This window comes from Amyelois transitella, chromosome 17, assembly GCF_032362555.1.
Source record: "Amyelois transitella isolate CPQ chromosome 17, ilAmyTran1.1, whole genome shotgun sequence".
Lineage (NCBI taxonomy): Eukaryota > Metazoa > Arthropoda > Insecta > Lepidoptera > Pyralidae > Amyelois > Amyelois transitella.
Window position 1 is genome coordinate 8,872,075 of NC_083520.1, and position 22,427 is coordinate 8,894,501.

General features: G+C 38.2%; 3 protein-coding genes across 3 annotated transcripts; 1 reads left to right on the forward strand and 2 right to left on the reverse strand.

Moving 5' to 3' along the window:
• Positions 1 to 857: 857 nt before the first annotated feature.
• LOC106138807 (mitochondrial 2-oxoglutarate/malate carrier protein) lies at positions 858 to 6,051 on the forward strand. Its single transcript, XM_013340087.1, has 6 exons — positions 858 to 925; positions 1,592 to 1,810; positions 2,577 to 2,750; positions 4,218 to 4,320; positions 5,024 to 5,142; positions 5,856 to 6,051. Exons 1-6 carry the CDS (start codon positions 858 to 860, stop codon positions 6,049 to 6,051), a joined length of 879 nt encoding a protein of 292 aa, XP_013195541.1.
• Positions 6,052 to 8,757: 2,706 nt separating this feature from the next.
• LOC106138808 (mitochondrial 2-oxoglutarate/malate carrier protein-like) lies at positions 8,758 to 15,181 on the reverse strand. Its single transcript, XM_060948995.1, has 9 exons — positions 15,098 to 15,181; positions 14,222 to 14,449; positions 13,711 to 13,884; positions 13,354 to 13,456; positions 12,620 to 12,738; positions 12,032 to 12,193; positions 10,225 to 10,404; positions 9,470 to 9,660; positions 8,758 to 8,789 (listed from the first exon to the last, which is right to left on the reverse strand). Exons 2-9 carry the CDS (start codon positions 14,446 to 14,448, stop codon positions 8,758 to 8,760), a joined length of 1,188 nt encoding a protein of 395 aa, XP_060804978.1. The 5' UTR covers position 14,449; positions 15,098 to 15,181.
• A 1,002-nt stretch (positions 15,182 to 16,183) lies between these two features.
• Positions 16,184 to 22,406, reverse strand: LOC106138809 (mitochondrial 2-oxoglutarate/malate carrier protein-like). Its single transcript, XM_013340090.2, has 6 exons — positions 22,292 to 22,406; positions 21,119 to 21,337; positions 20,288 to 20,464; positions 19,531 to 19,633; positions 18,004 to 18,122; positions 16,184 to 16,711 (listed from the first exon to the last, which is right to left on the reverse strand). Exons 1-6 carry the CDS (start codon positions 22,360 to 22,362, stop codon positions 16,525 to 16,527), a joined length of 876 nt encoding a protein of 291 aa, XP_013195544.1. The 5' UTR covers positions 22,363 to 22,406; the 3' UTR covers positions 16,184 to 16,524.
• Between the last annotated feature and the right edge of the window lie 21 nt (positions 22,407 to 22,427).

Here is a 22,427-nt window from a genome sequence, read left to right on the forward strand (position 1 = left end):
TTATAATGTGTAAAAAGCATATGCAATAAATCCATTCTAGTCCGTCATTCTATGCTAACATACAGTCTTATTGATTCTAGTATATAGGAATTATTAGATAAGAAAGCCTCATAAAATGTTATTTGTGCTATGTACCTAACGGTCGTCATATGTGTTAGAGGGTTTTGCTTTGCAAAAAGTTGCAACTACAATATCAAATGTCTGAATTAAAGATGCTATGGATATCCTCCAGGGGATTCGAATTGAAAGTTAGTAGGGCGTTTTATCACTGACTCATAATACAATAAACTGTACAAAATGGCCGCTCCTTCTTTTTTAGACTCACATTACGTGAAACCAAACGTCAAACTCAAACTCAAAACTTCGTGATGTCTCAAAAACTTCAAAGAATTCAATTGCGTAAATAATAGACTATTGGTTTTTTTGATTAAATATATTTACAATTAGGTTTAGGTTACTTTAATTTATTTAGAATGTAAGATTCGACATTATTGCATCCATAGAATCCATACGTGGCCTGTCAGTCTTTTCAAGACTGATGGCTCTGTCTGCCCCGCAGGGGATATAGACGTGACAATATGTATGTATGTATAGAATTCATCTCGGACACAGCATTTAAAACCATTACTTCTCATACCAGTCCTCCTATCTATGGTCTTTTTCATCTATGATTACTTCTCGGAGTTTCTTCTTGTAGCTCTATGATGTAGACTTTAAAAGATCTCTCGAATCTTTGGCTTTGGATCACATAAATAACGATGACAGCATCAAACCATAAAAACACATCAACACAATGTATTTATCAAATTTTTCAACTGTTAAAATGAAGGCGTGTTGCTTCGATTGTTAAGAATATAATGAGCTCAGAAAACAAACCAAAGAACATTCCAGCATACGCGAACTTCTTGATAGGTGGAGGAGCAGGGTAATCTTCTTTATATGTTCTTCATTTAGGTACAACAAAAAACAATATTAAAGAGAGAAACGAAGACGAAGGAGCTTAGCTGACAAGAGCCAACTCCACCATCGCGCTTTTACCAAATAATATGTTTCATACATACATACAAATAATCACGTATATATCCATTGCGGGGTAGACAGAGCCAGCAGTCTTTTAAAGACTGCAAGGCCTCTCACCCAGGTGATAAAACCTGGGTGATCAAAGTGGAATAAACCGTCCAATGATGGAATCGAAATCGTGACAGGTTGCTTACCCATCGTCTAAGAGATAATTCCCATGTTTATAAGCCTATCCTTTTTACGACGAGAAAGGTATGGAATGGTTCTATTCTAAAATACCGGAAACCACACGGCACCAAAACCATTGTAATTAATATGTTTATAAAATGTTTTAAACTGAAAGGCCACGTTCAGCTGTGTGTTTTAGTGATATAACTTAGATTAAAATAGTGACAGGTTGCTAATCCATCGTTTAAAAGATGAATCCCAAGTTTATAAGCCAATTTTACAATCTACAGGAAGAGATAAGCAGCTGGTACACACTATGTTTTTTCTTCGATACCACACTGAATATTCCTTTAGTCGCTTGTGCTTTTTTACTTCACTCTATAATGTTCACTATATTATCTAGAGTATTAGCAAGATGCGTGGTCCATCCAGCGGATTTAATCAAGACTCGAATGCAATTGGGCCCAAAAAATCAGTCGTTTACGAACACGGTCAGACAAATCGTGGCAAGAGATGGCGTTGTGGGACTCTATGCAGGAATCTCGGCAGCACTGTTCCGTCAGGGGACTTATACCACTGCAAGATTCGGTTTCTTCAATATTATGTTTGATTATTATAAGGGGTGAGTGGCTTTTTAAAATAGTATCCTTTTCACAATACGTGCATGTAGTACTTGAAAAATGAAAATGAAAAATATTTTATTTGGAAACAAAAACAAGTACAATTTAAGTAACATAGGATAACGATGACATTTTGACATTGACACTTCCTTACATAAATACATACATATAATCACGTCTTTATCCCGTGCGGGGTAGACAGAGCTAACAGTCTTGAAAAGCCTGATAGGCCACGGTCAGCTATTTAGCTTTTATTGAGATTCAAATAGTGACAGGTTGTTAGCCCATGGCCTGAAAGAACAATCCCAGGTTTATAAGCCTATACTAAGCTAAGCCATACTATATGTACTATACTATATACGTATATATACTATACTATAGGTACTTCCATTTTGAATTTATAGCCAAACTAGCTTATGTTCGGGACTTCGTATGCGCCAATTGGAACGGAAAAGTTGAACTTTCAATAAATAATCCCTTAGTGTCATTTTGCTTCTTAGAGCATGAGCATGGAATTGCCAATTTTAAACCTTACTGTATGCAGTATAAGGTGTCTTTTAGTCAGACCTGCAATTTTTTATCCACCGCGTTCCACTTTACAACGCAAAGTGGGTACCAACGTAGGGTTCATTATATATTTTTATTTAATTTCTCCACCTAAAGACACAGATTATCACGTAATCCTAATTAACATATTTCTAATGAATCTTAATTCAATGTGTGTTTGTATTCTATAGGATTTACAAGAAACATGTATTTTTAACGCAGTGCTTATGGCATGCCAGGGTTTGGGGCGAAGCTGGTGCTGGGTCTGATTTCTGGCGGTCTCAGCGCGATTATCGGCAACCCTGGGGAGGTGGTGCTGGTCAGGATGACCGCGGACGGCCATCTACCTCCGGGGAAGAGGAGGGATTATAAGAATGTCTTCAACGCTCTGAGCAGGTATTTCATGGAGCCTTTTAACATCATCATCTGTGCCTAATTGGATTTGAAGAAAAAATTGTTTATTGGCTCGGGTTTTTACTTTAGTTACCTGTATCTACTATACATACAAACACATACATTTGGTCACGTCTATATCTCTTGCGGAGTAGGCAGAGCCAACAGTCAATTCAGCTGAAGGCCTTATGAATTAAGATTCAAATTATGACAGGTTGCTTGCCCATCGCCTACAAGAGTCTACCTATACCTATACGAGTATATTTGTATATATCTAATATGTATCTTATAGTAATGCAACGTCAATTTGTAGCCCGTGCCTCTACCCACAGACCTGACTTAATCAATATATTAACACTATATTGCCCTATTAAGATTCTGTTGGTAATAGACGAAAAGATCGCATCAAATGCACTTCTACTTCTTCAATGCAACTAGTAAGTTTCTCGGAAGACAAATGAGTGTCTGACGAGTGTTCGACTGAATTGTGGTCTAAGGCGGACACGACATTGATTGTATACCTCTCGCAATGGATTACCTGAATCGAATCAGCTCAGATTATCGAGAATCTATATCAAGGGAATCTCATTACATAATTCAGTTAGAACAGGTTTAATGGGCTTCAATCAATCGTATTAGCAAGATTTGTCGTTAGGTACAACTCTTGCGCACAGCCTTGCTCGCATGGGAAGTTAAATCGTAAGCTGTCATCCATAAATCGTGAGGAAACCTTGCACATTAAGGCAACTGAATGTGCATCTGTGATCCATTTTTTTTTTTTTTTATTCATTATTATAGGATACTATTATATTATATCGCTTAATAATTGTCGTATGGTTTAACAACTTGGTTGACGTCAAATAAATTACTTAAAAACTAAGTTTACTGCCGCTTCCAAGGCGTCAGTGCAGAAGAAGCGGTAACAAACTGCACTGCAGCATTTTCTTCAACAACGTCAACTTCACAATATTAAATTATACTTAGAATAGAATGTGGACGGGAGAATACATTGTTCACGGGAGATTTATATATTTATGACATTTAATATTGAAAAAAGAAAAATATATATATGTATATATATTATATATTTTATGGATGGATATATGGAAAAATATATATATATATATATTTTATGGATTGCCAATTTTAAAAAGATTTATGTACAGAGTGTACTGAAATTTTGATTTAAGTTCAAATTAAACTACATTATGCATTATGCTTAATACATTATGCATTATGCTTAATACATTATGCATTAAGTTCCACTGCGGAGGTCAGACGGGAGTAACTTAATGTAAAAACCTGCTTACCCAATCCAGGATCACGTCACAGGAGAACCCCGAGGTCCTCTCCAGAAAGGTGAGAAATCTGAATATGAAATTTGTTCTGTGGAACTGTCCGTTGAATCATGCTGACTCAATCTGAACAATTTCTATGAAAATAAAGCGATTTCTGATTGATTTATCACAGAATGATAAAAGAGGAGGGGCTGGCGACGCTATGGCGAGGAACGTCGTCCACTGTGGTCAGAGCTATGATCGTGAATGCTGCACAACTTGGGACTTACGCGCAGGTCAGATAGGGTCTTTCCCATCATATGTTTTTATTATATTTTGCCGCCGTGTGGTTCTCGGCACATTCAACTAGTGCAGCTTCTACATGATCCAATATGGTTCAGGGTTCTTTGCAGAGGTTGCCGAATACTGATGGGTGTCGTTTCGTGTAAAACCCTGACTGATTCAATCCTGGATACAACCATACATAAAATCTCTTTCAGGAAGGGGTAGGCAGAGACTACCTCTTTCCACTTGCCACGATCTCTGCACACTTCCTTCGCTTCATCCGCATTCATAACTCTCTTCATACAAGCTCGGCGGTTTCGGGTACTCTTGACCTGACCCTTTACCAGGACGTCCTTAATTTAATCAAGATACGTTCGTCTAGGCCTTCCCACTCCTGGATCAAGATTAAAGTCCTCACCACAAGCTCTCCAGAGAGGTGAGGGTATAACCGTAATGCCAGGGGGAAGAATATTCGTGAATTATATACTTTTGCAACTCACGATCACTAAGTATAGTCGTTTGGGATAAAGTAGGTCTGTGTTTAATCCCTAAATTTCGTTTGGGATGTATTGTATCATAGATGCTTATAACTTCATTTGATTTGCTATTTCCTCTTGAATGCACTAAACTGTCTTACCAGTTGACTAACTGTGACTTAGATATTGATGCAATTAACTATAAAGTTTTTTGTTTCGAACTAATTCTCTTCACCAGGCTAGGGAGATGCTCCTGCCAACTCTGGGTGAAGGTCTGCTGCTCCAGTTCTGTGCGTCCATGATATCAGGTGTCGTGACCAGCGTCGCTTCGTTACCCATTGATATCGTCAAGACAAGGTAAACTAATTAAGGGTCCTTACCTTACTTTAACTTATTCCCAATAGACCCTTTCTCAACAGAATTTAAAAGACGGGTGACAAGTCAAACAGCTTTGAAAATCTGCACATACTGTTAATAAATATATGTGCCGTGTGGTTCCCGGCACCAATAGAAAAAATAATAGGACCACTCCATTTCTTTCCCATGGGTGTCGTAAAAGGCGACTAAGGGATAGGCTTATAAACTTGGGATTCTTCTTTTAGGCGATGGGCTAGCAACCTGTCACTATTTGAATCTCAATTCTATCATTAAGCCTTACAGCTGAACGTAGCCTCTCTGTCTTTCAAGACAGCTAGCTCTATCTACCCTGCAAGGGCTATAGACGTGATTACATGTATGTATGTAAATACACGTCAGATTCGATAATTATTAAATATCAGAAAACCGGTCAAGGTGAAGAAAAATGTCAGAAATTCGCATATTCAAGAAACTGAACCAATTTACAAAATACCTAAGCTAAATCAGGTCAAGGCGGTCAGGTGGCAGTCTTTCCGTGTAAATTACCTATTTTCACACTCCTGGATCGTAATAATAGACCCTGTTATCCTTCCAAGGGATACTGCAACCGGTACAAAACGTCAGGAGATGACTGTTAACTAAACTAACATTTAAAAAAAAAACATCTACCTACTCCATAAGCAATTTCCATAACCCAGTTAAATTTCCCACAGAGTGCAGAATGCGACAGAAGGGGCGAGTCAGTTTAAAGTTTTCTTCGACATCATCAAATACGAGGGGCCACTGGCTCTGTGGAACGGATTTCTGCCGTGCCTTATCAAGGTCGCCCCCCACACTATACTCACATTCATGTTCTTTGAACAGCTGGTCGTGCTGTATCGTATGATAGAAGGAGGGCCCATAAAATGATGCTGATGAAAAGGTGTAATTGTAACGCTGTAATGTTCCAAATAGATTATACGAGCTATGCGTATCTTCTTTTTTTTGGGTTTGTTCCCATTCAGTCACACCCCGATCTGTAACACTGTAACTCAAGGGGAAAAAAATTCCCGTTGTGTAGCAGTGGTACACATTGCAACTATCGTTTTTCCAATGAGTAACACTGTTACACAGTGGCACTTTGTATTACCGATCAGTAACACTTGCGAAGGTTAAATAAAACAAGCGGAAGGATTCAAAATTTATTTATAATATATATGTGTAACAGAATAAGAGTGTAATATAATAGGAAAAAATATGTGAACAAACCTTTTTTTGTACACCCAGACCTTTCGTTCAAAGTTGATTTTTGTCTTGCCGTCTAGATCCCGGCATTTTAGAATAGGACCACATATTTCCCATGGGTGTCGTAAAAGGCGACTGAGGGTAAAGTTGCTAGAAGACGATGGGCTAGCAAGTTGTCACTATTTGAATCTCAATTCCATCATTGAGCCGTACAGCTGAATGTGAACTTTCGTTCAGTATTTTCAAGACTGTTGATACAACCATTTGAGTGGTAATGTATTAAAATAAAACACAATGGCATTTTATTATAAAATATTTAATAAACAGATGTTTCACGAAGCTAAATTAATAAAATACTTAAAGCTTAGTTTGTTTTCCAACAGAACAGAATAAAACCACTGCAATACGTTAAAAATCAAAAAATATCTACATATGTGTATCATGCATGCATTTGTGGCATCCGACTCATTTGAAGTCAAATTCTTTCCAAAACCAAAAACTTAACTAGCGCATGTGACGTCATTCTGATAAAATATGGAGGAAAACCTCTCAATAGGCCAAAGAAGCCTCTTGTTCGCAATAAATGCTTCATTATAGATATTTGAGTGTCGTTTTTGTTCTTCGATAACTGATAACTGAAAATGAAAAGGTACTAAAGAATACCAACTACTAAAGTTCTAATTAATAACTAGTGAACCGCTCCGGCTTCGCACGGGTAGAGACCTGTTCCAGAAAACCCTCTTTCCGATATTTCAAACAGGAAAAAACCATCCAAAACTTTCCGAGATTAGTGCATACATACAGACACAGAAAATAGGGGACTTAATGATATGTAGCAATAGAGAAATTATTTGTACCTTCTTTTGATTGCAACGTAATATGATAGACTGGTAAATTCTTATAGCATTAAGTCTGCCTATATTTCTACACACTTGTATCTTATACTATAAAAATAAGTTGACTAAATAATTGCGAACTGATGAAATTAGTCACAGAAATAGAATAGACTTATGAGTAACATATAGGCTACTTTTTATCTGAAAATTTCCCTCAGAAGTGCCCCTGACAAAAGTCTAGCAAACAATTAAAAACAGGCAGAAAATATATCTCACAAGGATTTCAAAAGGTCCACAGGATGTGTCAGGAGTGCACTAATTAAATGCGTCAGAACCAAAGAACATATCGCCAAAGTATGCTCATTATTTGTCACTTGGTACTGTTTTAGGCGCGCCGGTATCTATAAGGAAATTGAATGAAAAGAAAGTTAAGGTCAATAGTACCATTCCTAAAAAAGGAAAATAAGCCGTCTAACCTACTAGTCTCATTGAATTGTCCCATGGGACAAGTGACAATAACGAAACCTTCTCAGTGGTCCCACCATGGGACGGATTAGTGGGATAGATGGGATAATAGGTAAAGAACTGTTAGTTGCTAGCTGCTAGAAAGGTCAGCTCAAAAGTACTCAAAAGCAACAAACTGGTATGAAAATATTAATTAATGTTAAGGAATCAAAAGATTCAAGGATCATGCCAAGGAAGATGTAACTTCTATCTAACCGTAATCCCTCTGGGAACTTAGTCCTAAGTCGCCTTTTACGACATCCATGGAAACGAGATGGAGTAGAATAGAATAGATTTATTTTCAAAATTGGATACAAGGTATCACTTATTGACGTCACATCACATCTTAAATCTAATTATAACTACCACCGCTTCCAAAGCGCATGTGTAGAAGAAGCGGCGGAACAAACTACACTGCAGCATTTTCATCGGACGTCAATGTACAAATATAGATCTCTTAAATCTAAATCATGGACGAATACAGATTGTCTACATTAAAAAACATGAATGAATGTAGAACTAGTTATTTCAATACGAATTCGATATTTCGTCAAATAAATAAAGATAAAATAAAATATGTACACACTGTACAAATTATGTCAACTCCATGTCAAAAATGCACAAGCATTTAAGAGGCCATTATGTCAAGCTCGGGCCACACATGTTTATCATTAATATAATCCTCCGTGGTGTAATAGGCTTTCCTACAAAGCTCATCTTTAATGTACTTTTTGAATTTTCTATCATTCATTTCAAGAACACTTTTTGGTAATTTATTATGAGTGGTCCTATTGTTTTTTTATTGGTGCCGGGAACCACACGGCACTGTGTTCTTACCTACACCAAAAACGGTGTTACTTCAGAGCTGATCACGTATACCTACTCTTAACCTAAGTTATTTGAAGAGATCACAGCTTTAATTTAAGAACGACTGCCAAAATATTTGGAATACTAATACTTCGAGTATTACGTACCATCAAATACTCTTCGCATCCAATGTGAATGGTACTAACCATCACAGTTCTAAGTAGGGTCAGGTTCCACCCACGCATCAACCCGACAAACCCTTCTTCCCGAATGATTCTGTAAAATTATTATACATTGACTATATTTCCACTTCTATTGGTGCCGTGTGGTTCCTGGCACCAATAGAAAAAAGAATAGGACCACTCCATCTCTCTCCCATGGATGTCGTAAAAGGCGACTAAGGGGTAGGCTTATAAACTTGGGATTCTTCTTTCAGGCGATGGGCTAGCGACCTGTCACTATTTGAATCTTAATTCTATTTTAAAGCCAAATAGCTGAACGTGGCCTATCAGTCTTTTTTAAAACTGTTGGCTCTGTCTAAAACGCAAGGGATATAGACGTGATTATATGTATTGATGTCCAGTTCTACTATAATATAGGTGATATACTGACCGGTTGGTTGAATGGCATACCAACACACAACTCAATCGGCTGAGGCTAGAGATTTGAAATTTAGCATGCGTAGGTTACAAATCTACATGGTGTTGAAGTGCACCTACCTACCTATGTAAATAAATTTAATCAACCTACCTTTAATTCCCGACAATTTTATGTGTTCAAAATCCACTTGACTCTTTCAAATATTGTAGGAGAATCTAGGTATGTGAAATCTGAACAAAATTATAATGATATCCCTGTAATGAGTTCTTTTTTCCTGCCATGTTCCACTGGGGAACACGGTTTTGGACTTTATGGTCATGTTTCGCTGACGCTGACTATAATATATACTTACTTACGAAGAGAATCAAGCGTTCCTTTAGCCACACCATCGCATTTACAACGGCCACTGGGAGTTGAGAAGTGACAGCCCTCCGCCATGCGCCTGACCAGTACCATTTCACTAGGACATCCCACCAGCCCCCCAGCCATACTTGAAATAATTCCGATCAACATTTTTGTGTGACTAGACGGAACCTCGTTGTAAGTTCTAAAAGAAATTATTAAATTAACATATTGAGAAAGGAAACTATTGTAAGGGAAAGTGTAACATAATTCTTATCTTCAGCATTTTTCTTAAGAGCTCCATGCTGTACTTGTCTTATTCAAACTGTATTATCTTTTATGTACTCCTTATCCTCCTAGCGTTGGTCCCGATTGGATCCCGTTTGGATTCGGATCGAGAATTACTTTCTTAATATCCCACGTGAGTTGTCAATTGCCAACAAATCCTTTACATCCCATATGAAGTGCCATTTGCACGATGGTTATATTTGGAGACTTCAGGAATACCATAAAATAAAAGGGAAAAAATTGGGCCACATAAATTTAGGATTTAGCCAAAAACACTCCTCGCAGAGATGTCTATTTGACACTTTATAATATAACAATAATAAATAAATTGACAATTTAGAATAATAAGTATCCTTTCTTAACGCAGAAGGATTAAATGCTTTTGGTAATTCTTTATCAACCGCCAGAATTTTTAAGAAAGAAAAACAATAGGTTTCCTCACCCAGTATACCTATCGCAGAGGATTTCATACACTGCCAACCTGGTCGCAATATTGGTCGCTTGCCTCATCAGACCAGCCGTCAGACCGCAATAAAACGTCTTCAGACCCTCACTCTTGTAGATCTGCCTCGCTATCTTGAACGTACCGCATCGTCTCGACGATATTTGACGACGAATCTTGAGCAAATCGAGTGGATGAGTTACAAGCGTCGCCACCATTCTGAAATCCACAAGGCGAATAACGGAAAATACATTTTACGTAGGCGAAACTGCGCACATAATCTACTAATAGTAATTTTTTTTTGCAAATCATTTGTAAATTGACGTCCGGTGATGATGCTGCAGTGTACTTTTTCTACCCCTGTCTGCACTTCGGAAGCGGTAGTAGATATACTTAAGTTGACGTCAATAAGCAATACCTTGTATCCCATTTTAAAAATAAATCTATTTCCTGTTGCACCCTCTGCTTCTGGACCCTGGATATCATACTCATGATCTGAATTCTGAGATCGAGCTCTTCCCTAGGGATGTATGTAGTTAATTGAGACATTATTACAACTTCCAAACCGAGGCTTCTGCAGTCTGAACCCTATTAAAAAATTCACAGCATGTTTTACCCAGCAGTTACTCCTTCGGTAATGTAAACAATCTTTTTTGAATCCAGTGGCATTATCCGATCCTATTGATCTGATGCCTTAGACTCGGACAATCACGAAACATATCCTGATCAGCATATGATACTGTTTTATGAGATATTATTTCAATTTGGTCCATGATTCATAATATTTGCCAAAAAATCGAGATGATGCCTTGTATTGACACTTACTCGTGACATTTTTTTGAAAGCAGATGATGAAAGAAGTAGACCAAGAAACTAAAGGAACCTTAGACTTAGAAGTAAGACGTTTCTGATCGAAAATCGTCACTTAAAGTTAGTTCGTCGTTTGAGTAGTTGGTAAGAATATTTTTTGCCAAATTTTTTGCATGTAATAATTATGTGGATACTCTAAGGTTTTTTAGGATCAGGTTCCTAAATATTTTCTAAAGTAACTGCCAGTACCACAATTATTATATTTGTTATGTTGCACATAAATATTAAAAATCGTACACTACCAAAATACTTTTGGAGTTTTGCCTTCTTGGTAGTGAAATTACAGTCACAATAAACATAAAGGCCACATTCAGCTGGATGTCTTAAGTAATTAAGATTCAGACGTGACATGTTGGTAGCCCATCACCTAAAAGAAGAATCCCAAAGTTAACGTTCTTTTCTGCAAGCAAAATCACACCACTGTATTCCAATTGATTACTTCCAGTAACAACATTCGGAACAAGCGGTCGGTCTAACAAGGCATAAAAAATACAAGATGGTCATTTTTATTAATTTATTTTAGCGGACTTAAAATAGGTAGCCAAGAGTTAAAACCACATTATCAAAATACAAAGTCACTAAGAAATACTTATCATAAAAAACATATCAAATCAATAGTTAATCATAATTCCGAATGCACTATAGTAGTTACAAAATATAAAAACATGATAAATAACCATAATGTTCTAGCACTAAGCACGCCTTTTGTTTCGTAAAGGATCATTTAAAAATTGTTTGAAATAATCAGGTCATATATTCATTTTTCTATTTTACAATATAGTTAATTTCCCCTTTTATTTGCTTTTTTATTTTTCAGTTAAAGCATCTTTTAGAACAAAAGGAGTACTAGGCAGATTAATTGCTAACGTAAGAAATAATTCATTGTCATTTCATCAACCTTATTGCAGTTCCAAAGATAAATTCCCTTCAGTCTATTTATTTTTTCGGTGGCGGCTCAGGATTTAAATGACGATACAGGGCAATCAGTTGCTCCATAAATATGAAGGTGAAGACTGTGTGAGGGCCCAACTTCCCGAAGGTCGGCAGGAATCCGCTCCACAACGCCAGGGGACCCTCGTTTCTGATGATGCTCAAGAATACTTGAATTTGACTCACCCCGTGCGTTGAGTTTTGAACTCTAGTGGAAGAAAAATAAGAGAGATATAACATACATACTATTTATTATGGTTCTTCCCTGCATAACTGCTCAAAAACAAAGAGCGTGTACTAGAAGTGTAAAGAATAGAATATATTTATTTTCAAAATTGGACACAAGGTATCACTTATTACCGTCACATCACTTAAATCTAATTATAACTACAACCGCTTCCAAAGCGCATGTGTAGAAGAAGCGGCGGAACAAATTACACTGCAGCATTTTCACCGGACGTGTGACCAGAGTGTGTATAGTGTAGTGCGTGTAGTATATAAGGTGTGTTTGGTGTGTAGTGTGTAAAGTCCTCTTAAAAGAAATGGAGGATCAAGTGGAGCCTCCATATATGCCTCAGGGCTCCAAGTCCTCTTTTAATAAGATCAAAGTAGCCGTTTATAGCAGTTTTCTCACCTGGTTTTGACGATGTCCACGGGCAGCGAAGCCCAGGTGGTGACGGCGCCCGAGATCATGGACGAGCAGAAGTGGAGGAACATCCCGTCGCCCAGGGAAGGCAGTAGCATCTCTCTAGCCTGCCATCAATAAACTGTTAAGCTGAACTAGAATTAGCTCCGAAGCGAAAACCCCGAGTAGACTAGTATCTGCTCCAAATACTCATTCAATTAGCTGTTAAAAATTCATGATTCTTGGTAAACGAGAATGATATCTAACCTTTATGATATTCATTCATTCATTCATACAATCACATCCATAGCCCTTGCGGGGTAGACAAAGCCAGTAGCCTTGAAAGACTGGCAGGCCACGTTTAGCTTTATGGCTTAGTAATGGAATTAAAATTTAAATAGTGACAGGTTGCTAGCCCACCGCTTACATAAAAAACCACACAGCACACGGCACTTTATGATATCGGGATGAGATTAAACCAAAAATAAGAAATAATCGGTAGTTGGACCCTAAAACTTAATTGGGAATTATAGGTACAATTAGTGAACTTTATGTTAAAAGCATTCTCCACCTTTAGAAAATAGTAAACATAAAAATTCATTAGGTGTCAATTCGGAAGAAATTCAATAAAATGTTACATTTATAGATAAAAATGAATAAGAATATAGATAAACTTACATAAATGTTGTTCATATAAAGTAGGAAATGTTGAATAATTCCTCACTTTCAATTATATTTTATACCTGAGTGTAGGTGCCAAGCTGTGCTGCATTCACCACCATGGCCCTGGTGACAGTCGCAGCCACTCCTCGCCATAAAGTGAGCACACCTTCCTCCCTCGTTATCCTGCAATAAAAAAAATATATTTTTTTTTACCTCATGGCATTTTTTTGTCAGAACACAAGTTTCGAACTTACTTCGAGGTTAACTCAATCAGTGTTATTTGTCCTGTATTAGATTTTTATTTATTTATTATATCCCGCTAGTGCGACGCCTGTAGTCGGCGTTCTGCTATATTTCCATCAACAGCTCCTATACCGACCATCATGCCTTAAGTCAACATACCCACAAATCAAATTTCATACTCCTCCTGCAAGTACCTGCCAAGTGCATTGAAGATGTGCTTGTAGTTTCGTCTCTGAGACGCCGGCAGTCGACCGTCTGCCGTCATTCTGATCAGGGCGACCTCTGCTGGGTTTCCCACCACAGCGCCAATAGCCCCGGCAGTCATGCCCAGGGTCAGCTTGCCACCGAAGCTAGGTGTGCCAAATGATCTGCACAAATTTGATGTCAATTATATATGTAGTACCTTTCTATCAAGATTATAGTCTATTGAACTTAAATCGGATTTATAATGGTCGTGTAGTTCCCAGCACATCAGAATTGGACCACTCAATCTCTTTCCCTAGGATGTCGTAAAAGGTGGAAAAGGTGACAAGTAATTTTTAATTGTTTACTATGATCTAAACTGGACTTTTGGAAATCTTTACGTGTTAATTTGATTTACCCATTCGTGGTTAAAAGTCGCAGGTGGAACCCGGATTCAGAAGAATAAATGAATCAGAATGCAATGAGTCAGAAGAAGAAGAAGAACCAGAGAACTTATCTCACCCGGTATAATAATCTGTCAACACGTTGAAACTACCAATTCTAGCAGTAGTATACGTGGCTTGGCGAAACAGAGCTGCCGACAGACCCGTGTAGAACCCTCTCATACCCTCGCATCTGATGATTTCCTTGGCTACGGTATAAAGAGTCTCCTCCTTCGCCTTTGGACCTAGCAGCTGCATTCTGGTTTTAACTAAGTCTGCAGGTTGAACCACACATATCGCCAACATTCTAAAATTTAAAAGAGCATAAGATTGCTTTATTGACGATGAGCTTTTGCGCGAGACTTCGCTCCGGTGGGAAATTGCAGAAAAAATCATATGTTAGTCTCGAAGGTTTATACTATCTGTGCAAAATTTGGTGTAAATCAGTCCAGTAGTTTTTGAGTTTTTTCGTTGCAAACATACAAAAATACAAATCTTTTCTCTTCTTTTCTCCTTTTGAGCTTAGAGAGTTGAAAGTCTCTTTCCAAAAATAAACACACAAGGTAAACTAAACTGCCTTAGCTATGCTTTGTTTAATAGATGCTTGTAGCGGGTAACGATGTGTTGAGCGATAAGATCAAGCCTGATAATATTTAAATTTTAGATCTGCCTCTGGATTAAATGTAATTCCTAAGGGAACATGTATTCACTATAATAGTCAACTCGACTCTCGACTCGGCACCACGCCCTACACTGGGATATTCAATCGTATAAGTATAAGCCGTATATCTTCACATCTTTCCCATTGATGTCGTAAAAAGCAACTAAGGAATAGGCTTGTAGCGGGAGGCAGGCGTAACCTGGCGGAAGATCTTCCCTTTGGTGGCGATCGAGATCGAATCGGGATTGTTTTTCTATCATAGTAAGTAACTACAAAATGGGATATGAACCTTACCCGCTAGTTCCGCCTATCAGAAAATTGATAAGAGGTGGAAGGGGCTTTGGTTTTGGTGCTCCATCCTTAGACTTCTGAGGCTGTTTTCCTTCCTTACTCATTCTACCACTGGTATTATTATGCCTTACAAAACGATATTAATGTTTTGAACCATATTATCGTTTTTTTTTTGTTTTTCGCTTTTATTGGATGGCCATGATTTTGAGCCAACTATTGCATGATTTTGTTTGTATGATTGAGTTTATTATGTACGTTTTTGACATACATTGACTTTTGAAGACGTCTCTCATGCCAGTAGACATTAACATTTTTTGGGATACGGTAGACCGGACAATGGCAAAACGCGAAGAAGACCATAGAAATGGAATCCTAATATTTTGAATGGGAAAATAATTTTGTTTGTTTGTTTGTTATATTATTCGAGCATCCTTAACTTAAAATAATTAAGGATATAATGTAGCAAACTGTCACTTTGAAGCCGTCCAGCTTAACGTGGCCTTTGTGGGTAATAAACATTGGTTTTGTATGTAGGAGATACAGACGCGATTAAAGTCATACACGCCTTGGCTTTGTGGAGCGGGTTCCTGCCCATTTACGCTATGATTGAGCCCCACGCTGAAGTCACCATAGAAATGGAAATAATAGTATATAATTTCCCAACCAGGTTCCAATCCCGGCCAGGGCAAGAGAGAAACGAAGTTCTTCTGATTAACCTGGGTCTTTTTCAAAATTGTCTTGTAGATAAAATTAAAAAAAAAATTAAAAAAAAAAACTTTATATAATCTTGTCATTTGATTGACTTTTACAAACACTACAGTTAGATAACACAATGTGTCTTCGCTTCCAATCCAGCTCTAAATTACCGAAAATGGACATTTATAAAGAAAACAACAGTTTTAAACATAATTTTAATTAGATACAATTAAATCATTACAATTTCACCAAAATAAAATTACAATACAAAACTAACGACACTAGAGTAAACCTTACAAAACTTATAAAATAAAAACATCGAAAAATAAATTAAATCTGATGAAATGAAGGAATAGCGTCAAAAACGCCTCTCAAATTAGATACCTTCATTAATCCTTACAATAAATCAATAAACACAGAAACAAAAAGACGATTCAAAAATGCATATTCTTGAAAAGTGAAATAAGTAGTAATAGCAAAAGAACCGATTTACTGTAGAATGTCGGTTAACATCTACCAGAATAAGGATGCGAAGACGTAACAGAATACTGCTATCAATACAGAATACTACATACATAAAATCACGCCTTCTTCCCGGCGGGGTAGGCAGAGAATACTAGTAGTTGATAAAAATACAAAACTTTACAAAAACTTTGGCAATTTAAAAAAGGAACTCCACGTATTCTCTGCGCGCGCAGCTACAAAACATCTTACACAAACTACCCGCATTTGAATCATTGCGCTGTATACTTGAAGTAGGCAGCGTTCATTTGCTCCAAAAAGATGAATGTCAACACGGTGTGTGGTCCCAGACGGGCGTAGTACGGCAGGAAGCCCTTCCAGAGAGATAGCACGCCCTCTTTGCGAAGCAGGTCTGTAACCACGGTCACCTGACTCTGGCCTTTGGCAGCATTTTGAATTCTATAATTGCGAATTATAATTTACTGGTTCATTTTGTCATATGTTTACTGATACTTAGTTTCACATATATCCTACTACTATTATAAAGGCGAAAGTTTGTATGGATGTATGGATGTTTGTTACTCTTTCACGCAAAAACTACTGAACCGATTACCATGATATTTGGTATGTAGGTAGCTGAAGACCCAGAATAACACATAGGCTACTTTTTATCCCAGAGTTCCCGCGGGATTGATAGGGTTTCCATGCGGACGAAGTCGCGGGCGACCTCTAGTGTTTATATGTATTTTGCTCACGTTTGGGAATTGTGTTGATATGCCACATCCAATTTAGCTCTAAATTTTTTTAGCTCTTACTTCGAGTAAAACTTTGGATATATGTAATCCCTTACTAATTTATAAATGCGAAAGTCTATCTCTCTGTGCATATAGTTAAAACCGGCGTTCTAAAATAGAATACTTTTTTCAAAAATCAACCCCTTATAATAAAATGGGGGGTGAAAGTTATGTGTGTATGAAAATCAAAATGCTATCTGTACTAAGCAGGGGCAGGTTGCTAGTAAACTATATTGCGATAAATACCATTAAAATCATTAATTAAAATATTATATTTTTGAAAACAAAAAGCGATGAACTGCTTTACTCCATACGAATACCAGAGGACAATATACAAACCTACTGATTACGCAGTCAGCCTCCTAGCTGTTAGCATATCAATAGTCACAAAGATTCTAAGGTCTCTAAGCAGACGGCATGTGATGAAATTGAGACTCAGCTAGCCCATAGACTAGAAAAAGAATCCCAAGTTTGTAAGATACATACATAAAATCACGCCTCTTTCCCGGAGGGGTAGGCAGAGACTACCTCTTTCCACTTGCCACGATCTCTGCATACTTCCTTATCCGGTCACTCAATTTCACACCCATCATACTACTTAACGCTCTCATTTCCACTGCATTTATTCTGCTTTCGTGCTTCTTTTGCCATACCCAACTTTCACTCCCATACATTAAGTTTGTAAAAATTTCCTCGTTTTGGACCAAATAGTATGTAGCAGTATGGTAGACCAGCATGGAACGGCATATCACTACATAGTATAAAACAAAGTCGCTATTTTAGTCTGTTTGTCTGTATGCTTAAATCTTTAAAATTACGCAACGGATTTTGATGCGGTTTTTTGTAACAGGTAGAGTGATTCAAGAGGAAGGTTTTTATGTATACTTAATACCATTTATAATTTTGCACCCGTGCGAAGCCGGGGCGGGTCGCTAGTCTATAATAATCCACCTTTACCTGGTCTTGATGATGTCCACAGGCATAGACGCGATCGTGGTGATGAGACCTGACACCATAGACGCACAGAAATGGAGTCCAATGCCGTCTGGTACTAACGCCAGGAACATCTCACGAGCCTGCAGTATAATTTATTGCGCGTGACACGACGAAGTTTATTAATAAGAATGATGCAACATATTCAAAAAATTCAATTCAAAATTCAAAATTTTTATTCATTACTATAGGATACTATATATCGCTTAATAATTGCCAAAACGTATGGTTTAACAACATTGGTTAACGTCAAATAAATTACTTAAAAACTAAGTTTACTGCCGCTTCCAAGGCGTCAGTGCAGAAGAAGCGGTAACAAACTGCACCGCAGCATTTTCTTCTTCTTCTTCTTCTTGAATAAAACATACGTTACAGCACAAAAAGAGGCAGTACAAAGCTATATTTACAGACGGCCTCTGTGGCGCAGCGGTAGTACGCTTGTCTGTGACACCGGAGGTCCCGGGTTCGAATCCCGGCCAGGTCATGATGGGAAAAGAACTTTTTCTGATTGGCCTGGGTCTTGGATGTTTATCTATATAAGTACCACTACATAGTATAAAACAAAGTCGCTATTTTAGTCTGTTTGTCTGTATGCTTAAATCTTTAAAATTACGCAACGGATTTTGATGCGGTTTTTTGTAAAAGGTAGAGTGATTCAAGGGGAAGGTTTTTATGTATAATTTTTTCCGAGTTTTGCACCCGTGCGAAGCCGGGGCGGGTCGCTAGTTTATTATAAAATATAGTATCGTTGAGCTAGTATCTCGTAACACAAGTCTCGAACTTACTTCGAGGCTAACTCAAGCTGTGTAATTTTTGTCCAAAAAAAAACTTATCAGGTTGAGATGGCAGTCCCTTCGTGTAGAAACCTAACTCACTCAATTTAGGATCCATGGTCAAAAGCATACCCCAGGCTCTTCTCCAGAATGGTGAGGATGCAACTGGGACTAAAGCCGACTAACGAGTGGACTGGTTGACTTATCGCTAAAGCAATCTCTTCCAGTTAACCTTTTCGATTTCGGGTTAAAATTTGGTATGTAGGTAGCTGAAGACACAAAATAACATATGGGCTACTTTTTCACCCGGAGTACCCGCGGGATTGATAGGGTTACCATGCGGACGAAGTCGCGGGCAGCCTCTAGTTTCTTAATAATTTCTTAATAATATATTTATAGTTATATTATAGTGCCGTGTATACTTAATGGTATATTATAGTGCCGTGTGGTTCCCGGGTGCCGTGTGGTTCCCGGCATTAATACAAAAAAGAATAGGACCACTCCATCTCTTTCCCATGGATGTCGTAAAAGGCGACTAAGGGATAGGCTTAAAAACTTGGGTTTCTTTTAGGCGATGGGCAAGCAACCTGTCACTATTTGAATCTCAATTCTATCATTAAGCCAAATAGCTTAACGTGGCCATTCAGTCTTTTCAAAACTGTTGGCTCTGTCTACCATGCAAGGGATATAGACGTGACCATATGTATATATTTATAACCTGTGAATATGTGCCAAGTTGCGCCGCGTTGACCACCATGGCGCGGGCGACGGTGGGCGTGGCGCCCCGCCATAGTTTAAGTACACCCTCTTCTCTTATTATTCTGAAGAAAAAAAAGCAATATAGCAACAAGCCACTTTATATACGTTAACAACCCTGTAAGTAACCTGAATGTATATGATTCCTCATGATGTGTTCGCTTGACTAGATTAGTAAATAACTATTGTTTTAGGCTCATTATAAAAAAGAACATACTTACATACATACATATGATCACGTCTTTATCCCTTGCGGGGTAGACAGAGCCAACTGTCTTGAAAAGACTGATAGGCCACGTTCAGCTGTTTGGCTTAATGATAGAATTGTGATTCAAGTAGTGACAGGTTGCTAGCCCTATGATGTTTTCACTTGAATTTAGTTATTTGAAATTAGTAGGTAAATTTAAACTATTGTTTTAGGCTCATTATAAAAAAGAAGAAGTTATTAATTCTACTTTTACAACGGTTCAAAGAAAGAACTAAGGTGATTGTTGGTGTAAATCAATCCTTCTAGATCTAAATCCTCTAAAAGAAGCACGTATAGATAGACAGATAGAATAGAATACCGTTTATTGTACATACAATTATAACAACAATTTTATCCTAAACTTATGTTTAGCTAATGTACCTACAAAAGTTACTTTAATATACTGTTGTCGCGACTGAACTCTCGACAGTTGACATACTTTCCTTCCATACGGGCACCATATTTTACAAACCTCAACAAAGCATCGGCCACGTTCTTGTAGTTCCTCCTCTGTTCCTTGGGCAGTCTCCCGTCAGCCGTCATGCGGATGAGGGCCACCTCCGCCGGGGTGCCCACGAACGCGCCTATAGAACCCGCGGCCACACCCATCAGAGTTTTTATACCAAAACCGGGCGCTGTCTTGTTTGTTCTGGAATATTCGACAAGCGGTCAAACAGCGGTCATACGAACAGAGGGGTTAGTGCGAGTATTACTCGCTACACGTGAATTTGTATGTGATTCAATCGCCGCCATCTAGTGCCGTGTGGTTCCCGGCATCAATACAAAAAAGAATGGGACCACTCCATCTCTTTTCCGTGGATGTCGTAAAAGGCGACTAAGGGATAGGTTTATAAACTTGGGATTCCTCTTTTAGGCGATGGGCTAGCAACCTGTCACTATTTGAATCTCAATTCTCGCTCTTCACAATTCAAATAGTGACAGGTTGCGAGCCCATCGCCTTAAAAAGAATCCCAAGTTTGTCAGCCCATCCCTTAGTCTCCTTTTACGATATCCATGGGAAAGAGATGAAGTGGTCCTATTAAAAAGAGATTTTAGAACTTATCCGACTGCGGCAACATCTCTACGCCACAAGTCACAACAGTCAATCACGTGACGCTATCAGCCAATAACAGCGAAGAGTCTAAATCGCGCAAGCAAAGATTTCAAGGGTTGGAGCATATATACCTACAACCTCCGACACAACATCGTCGGAGCCGCGATTCCCCAGGCATAACACCTAGCTCTTCAAAGCAACATAAATAATTTATCAAAGTGCTTGATGTAATATTAAATCCATACTCACTCCTTATACGTGTCAAAGAGATAGTTAAAAACTCCTAATCGGGTAGTTGTGTAGGTAGCTTGTCTTAGTAGACCGGCAGAGAGACCAGAGTATATTGCGAGGAGTCCCTCCTTAGCTATGATCTCCTTCCCGACCGTGAAAGAAGACTTGTTACCACCGCCTAGTTGCATTCTTGTTTTTATCAAGTCCAGTGGCTGCACCACACAAGTTGCTGCCATGCTAGGAACAAAATAATCGAAAATCGCAAATTGGGAACCTCCTCTTTTTCTCCTCCAGTTTTGATGGAGTGCCGGCGAGTCACAAGTGGATAATACCAACATACATACATACATATGGTCACGTCCATATCCCATGCGGGGTAGACTGAGCCTAAAAAGAATAGGACTACTACATCTCATCGATGGGCTAGCAACCTGTCACTATTTGAATCTCAATTCTACCATTAAGCCAAATAGCTGAACGTGGCCATTCAGGCTCTGTCTACCCCGCAAGGGCCATATGTATGTTTGTATGTAATATTTATACTAAACCTGTCTCGGTGTAAGGGGGCCTTTTCCTTTCGCAAGGCCCTCTGAAGTGAAAACTAAGCTAGCCTAGTCCAAATGTAGTTTAGGCCTTGCGTAACCACTGAGCATTGGAACCTAATACATATTCGATCCTAGTTGTTTTATTAAAGATGCTTTCGCCTGGACATCATTTTAATTTGATTCTCGATAGCAGTCTTTCCCAAAGTGGGCGATAACGCCCCCTTGTGGGCGCTGCAGGTCTCAAGGGGGGCGGTAAGAGACCCGGAAAGAAAATGAGGGCGTTGTGTAGAGCATTATATACATATATAGGTCACAATAATTAATTAAACTAATTTGAAGTTATTGTGGTTTTTAAATAGGTAAAAAAATGGGGGCGCTAAAAAAATATTTATTCTCAAAGTGGGCAGTAGACAAAATAAGTTTGGGACTCTCTGCTCTATAGCAAAAGCTTTTGTGGCCGGGCCAGGATGGAACATCTGACTTTCTCACGATGTTTTCCCTCACCGTACTTAAATCAATTAGCAATCATTGGTAAAAGTTCGCTAGGATCCTCAGGTTTAAACTTGTGCTATTTTAGGGCGAGAATGTACCTTAGAAATTTAAACTGCCGACGCTCTATTTTATATAATAAAAACCGAAAACTTACCCAGAAAGTCCTCCAAATGCGAATTTCAGTGCATTTGGAATATATCTCTCCGCTGGCGGTTGTTTGGCCATAACTGTATATTCTCAAAACAATGGATAATTAAAAACATAAAATTATTATCACACACTTCAGGAGA

What these genes read in the sequence shown, in the direction of transcription:
- LOC106138808 (XM_060948995.1), bottom strand. Translation starts at nt 14,448, where the DNA reads ATGTTGGCGATATGTGTGGTTCAACCTGCAGACTTAGTTAAAACCAGA. An exon ending in ATCTTCAATGCACTTGGCAG is followed by an intron (nt 13,457 to 13,710) that starts GTACTTGCAGGA and finishes TTTTTATTGCAG; the next exon opens with GATAACGAGGGAGGAAGGTG. An exon ending in GTGGACATCGTCAAAACCAG is followed by an intron (nt 12,194 to 12,619) that starts GTGAGAAAACTG and finishes TTCTTCCACTAG; the next exon opens with AGTTCAAAACTCAACGCACG.
- LOC106138807 (XM_013340087.1), top strand. Translation starts at nt 858, where the DNA reads ATGAGCTCAGAAAACAAACCAAAGAACATTCCAGCATACGCGAACTTC. An exon ending in ATGTTTGATTATTATAAGGG is followed by an intron (nt 1,811 to 2,576) that starts GTGAGTGGCTTT and finishes TTTTTAACGCAG; the next exon opens with TGCTTATGGCATGCCAGGGT. An exon ending in ATTGATATCGTCAAGACAAG is followed by an intron (nt 5,143 to 5,855) that starts GTAAACTAATTA and finishes AATTTCCCACAG; the next exon opens with AGTGCAGAATGCGACAGAAG.
- LOC106138809 (XM_013340090.2), bottom strand. Translation starts at nt 22,362, where the DNA reads ATGGCCAAACAACCGCCAGCGGAGAGATATATTCCAAATGCACTGAAA. An exon ending in CTCTTTGACACGTATAAGGA is followed by an intron (nt 20,465 to 21,118) that starts GTGAGTATGGAT and finishes CGAATATTCCAG; the next exon opens with AACAAACAAGACAGCGCCCG. An exon ending in GTGGACATCATCAAGACCAG is followed by an intron (nt 16,712 to 18,003) that starts GTAAAGGTGGAT and finishes TCGCAATTATAG; the next exon opens with AATTCAAAATGCTGCCAAAG.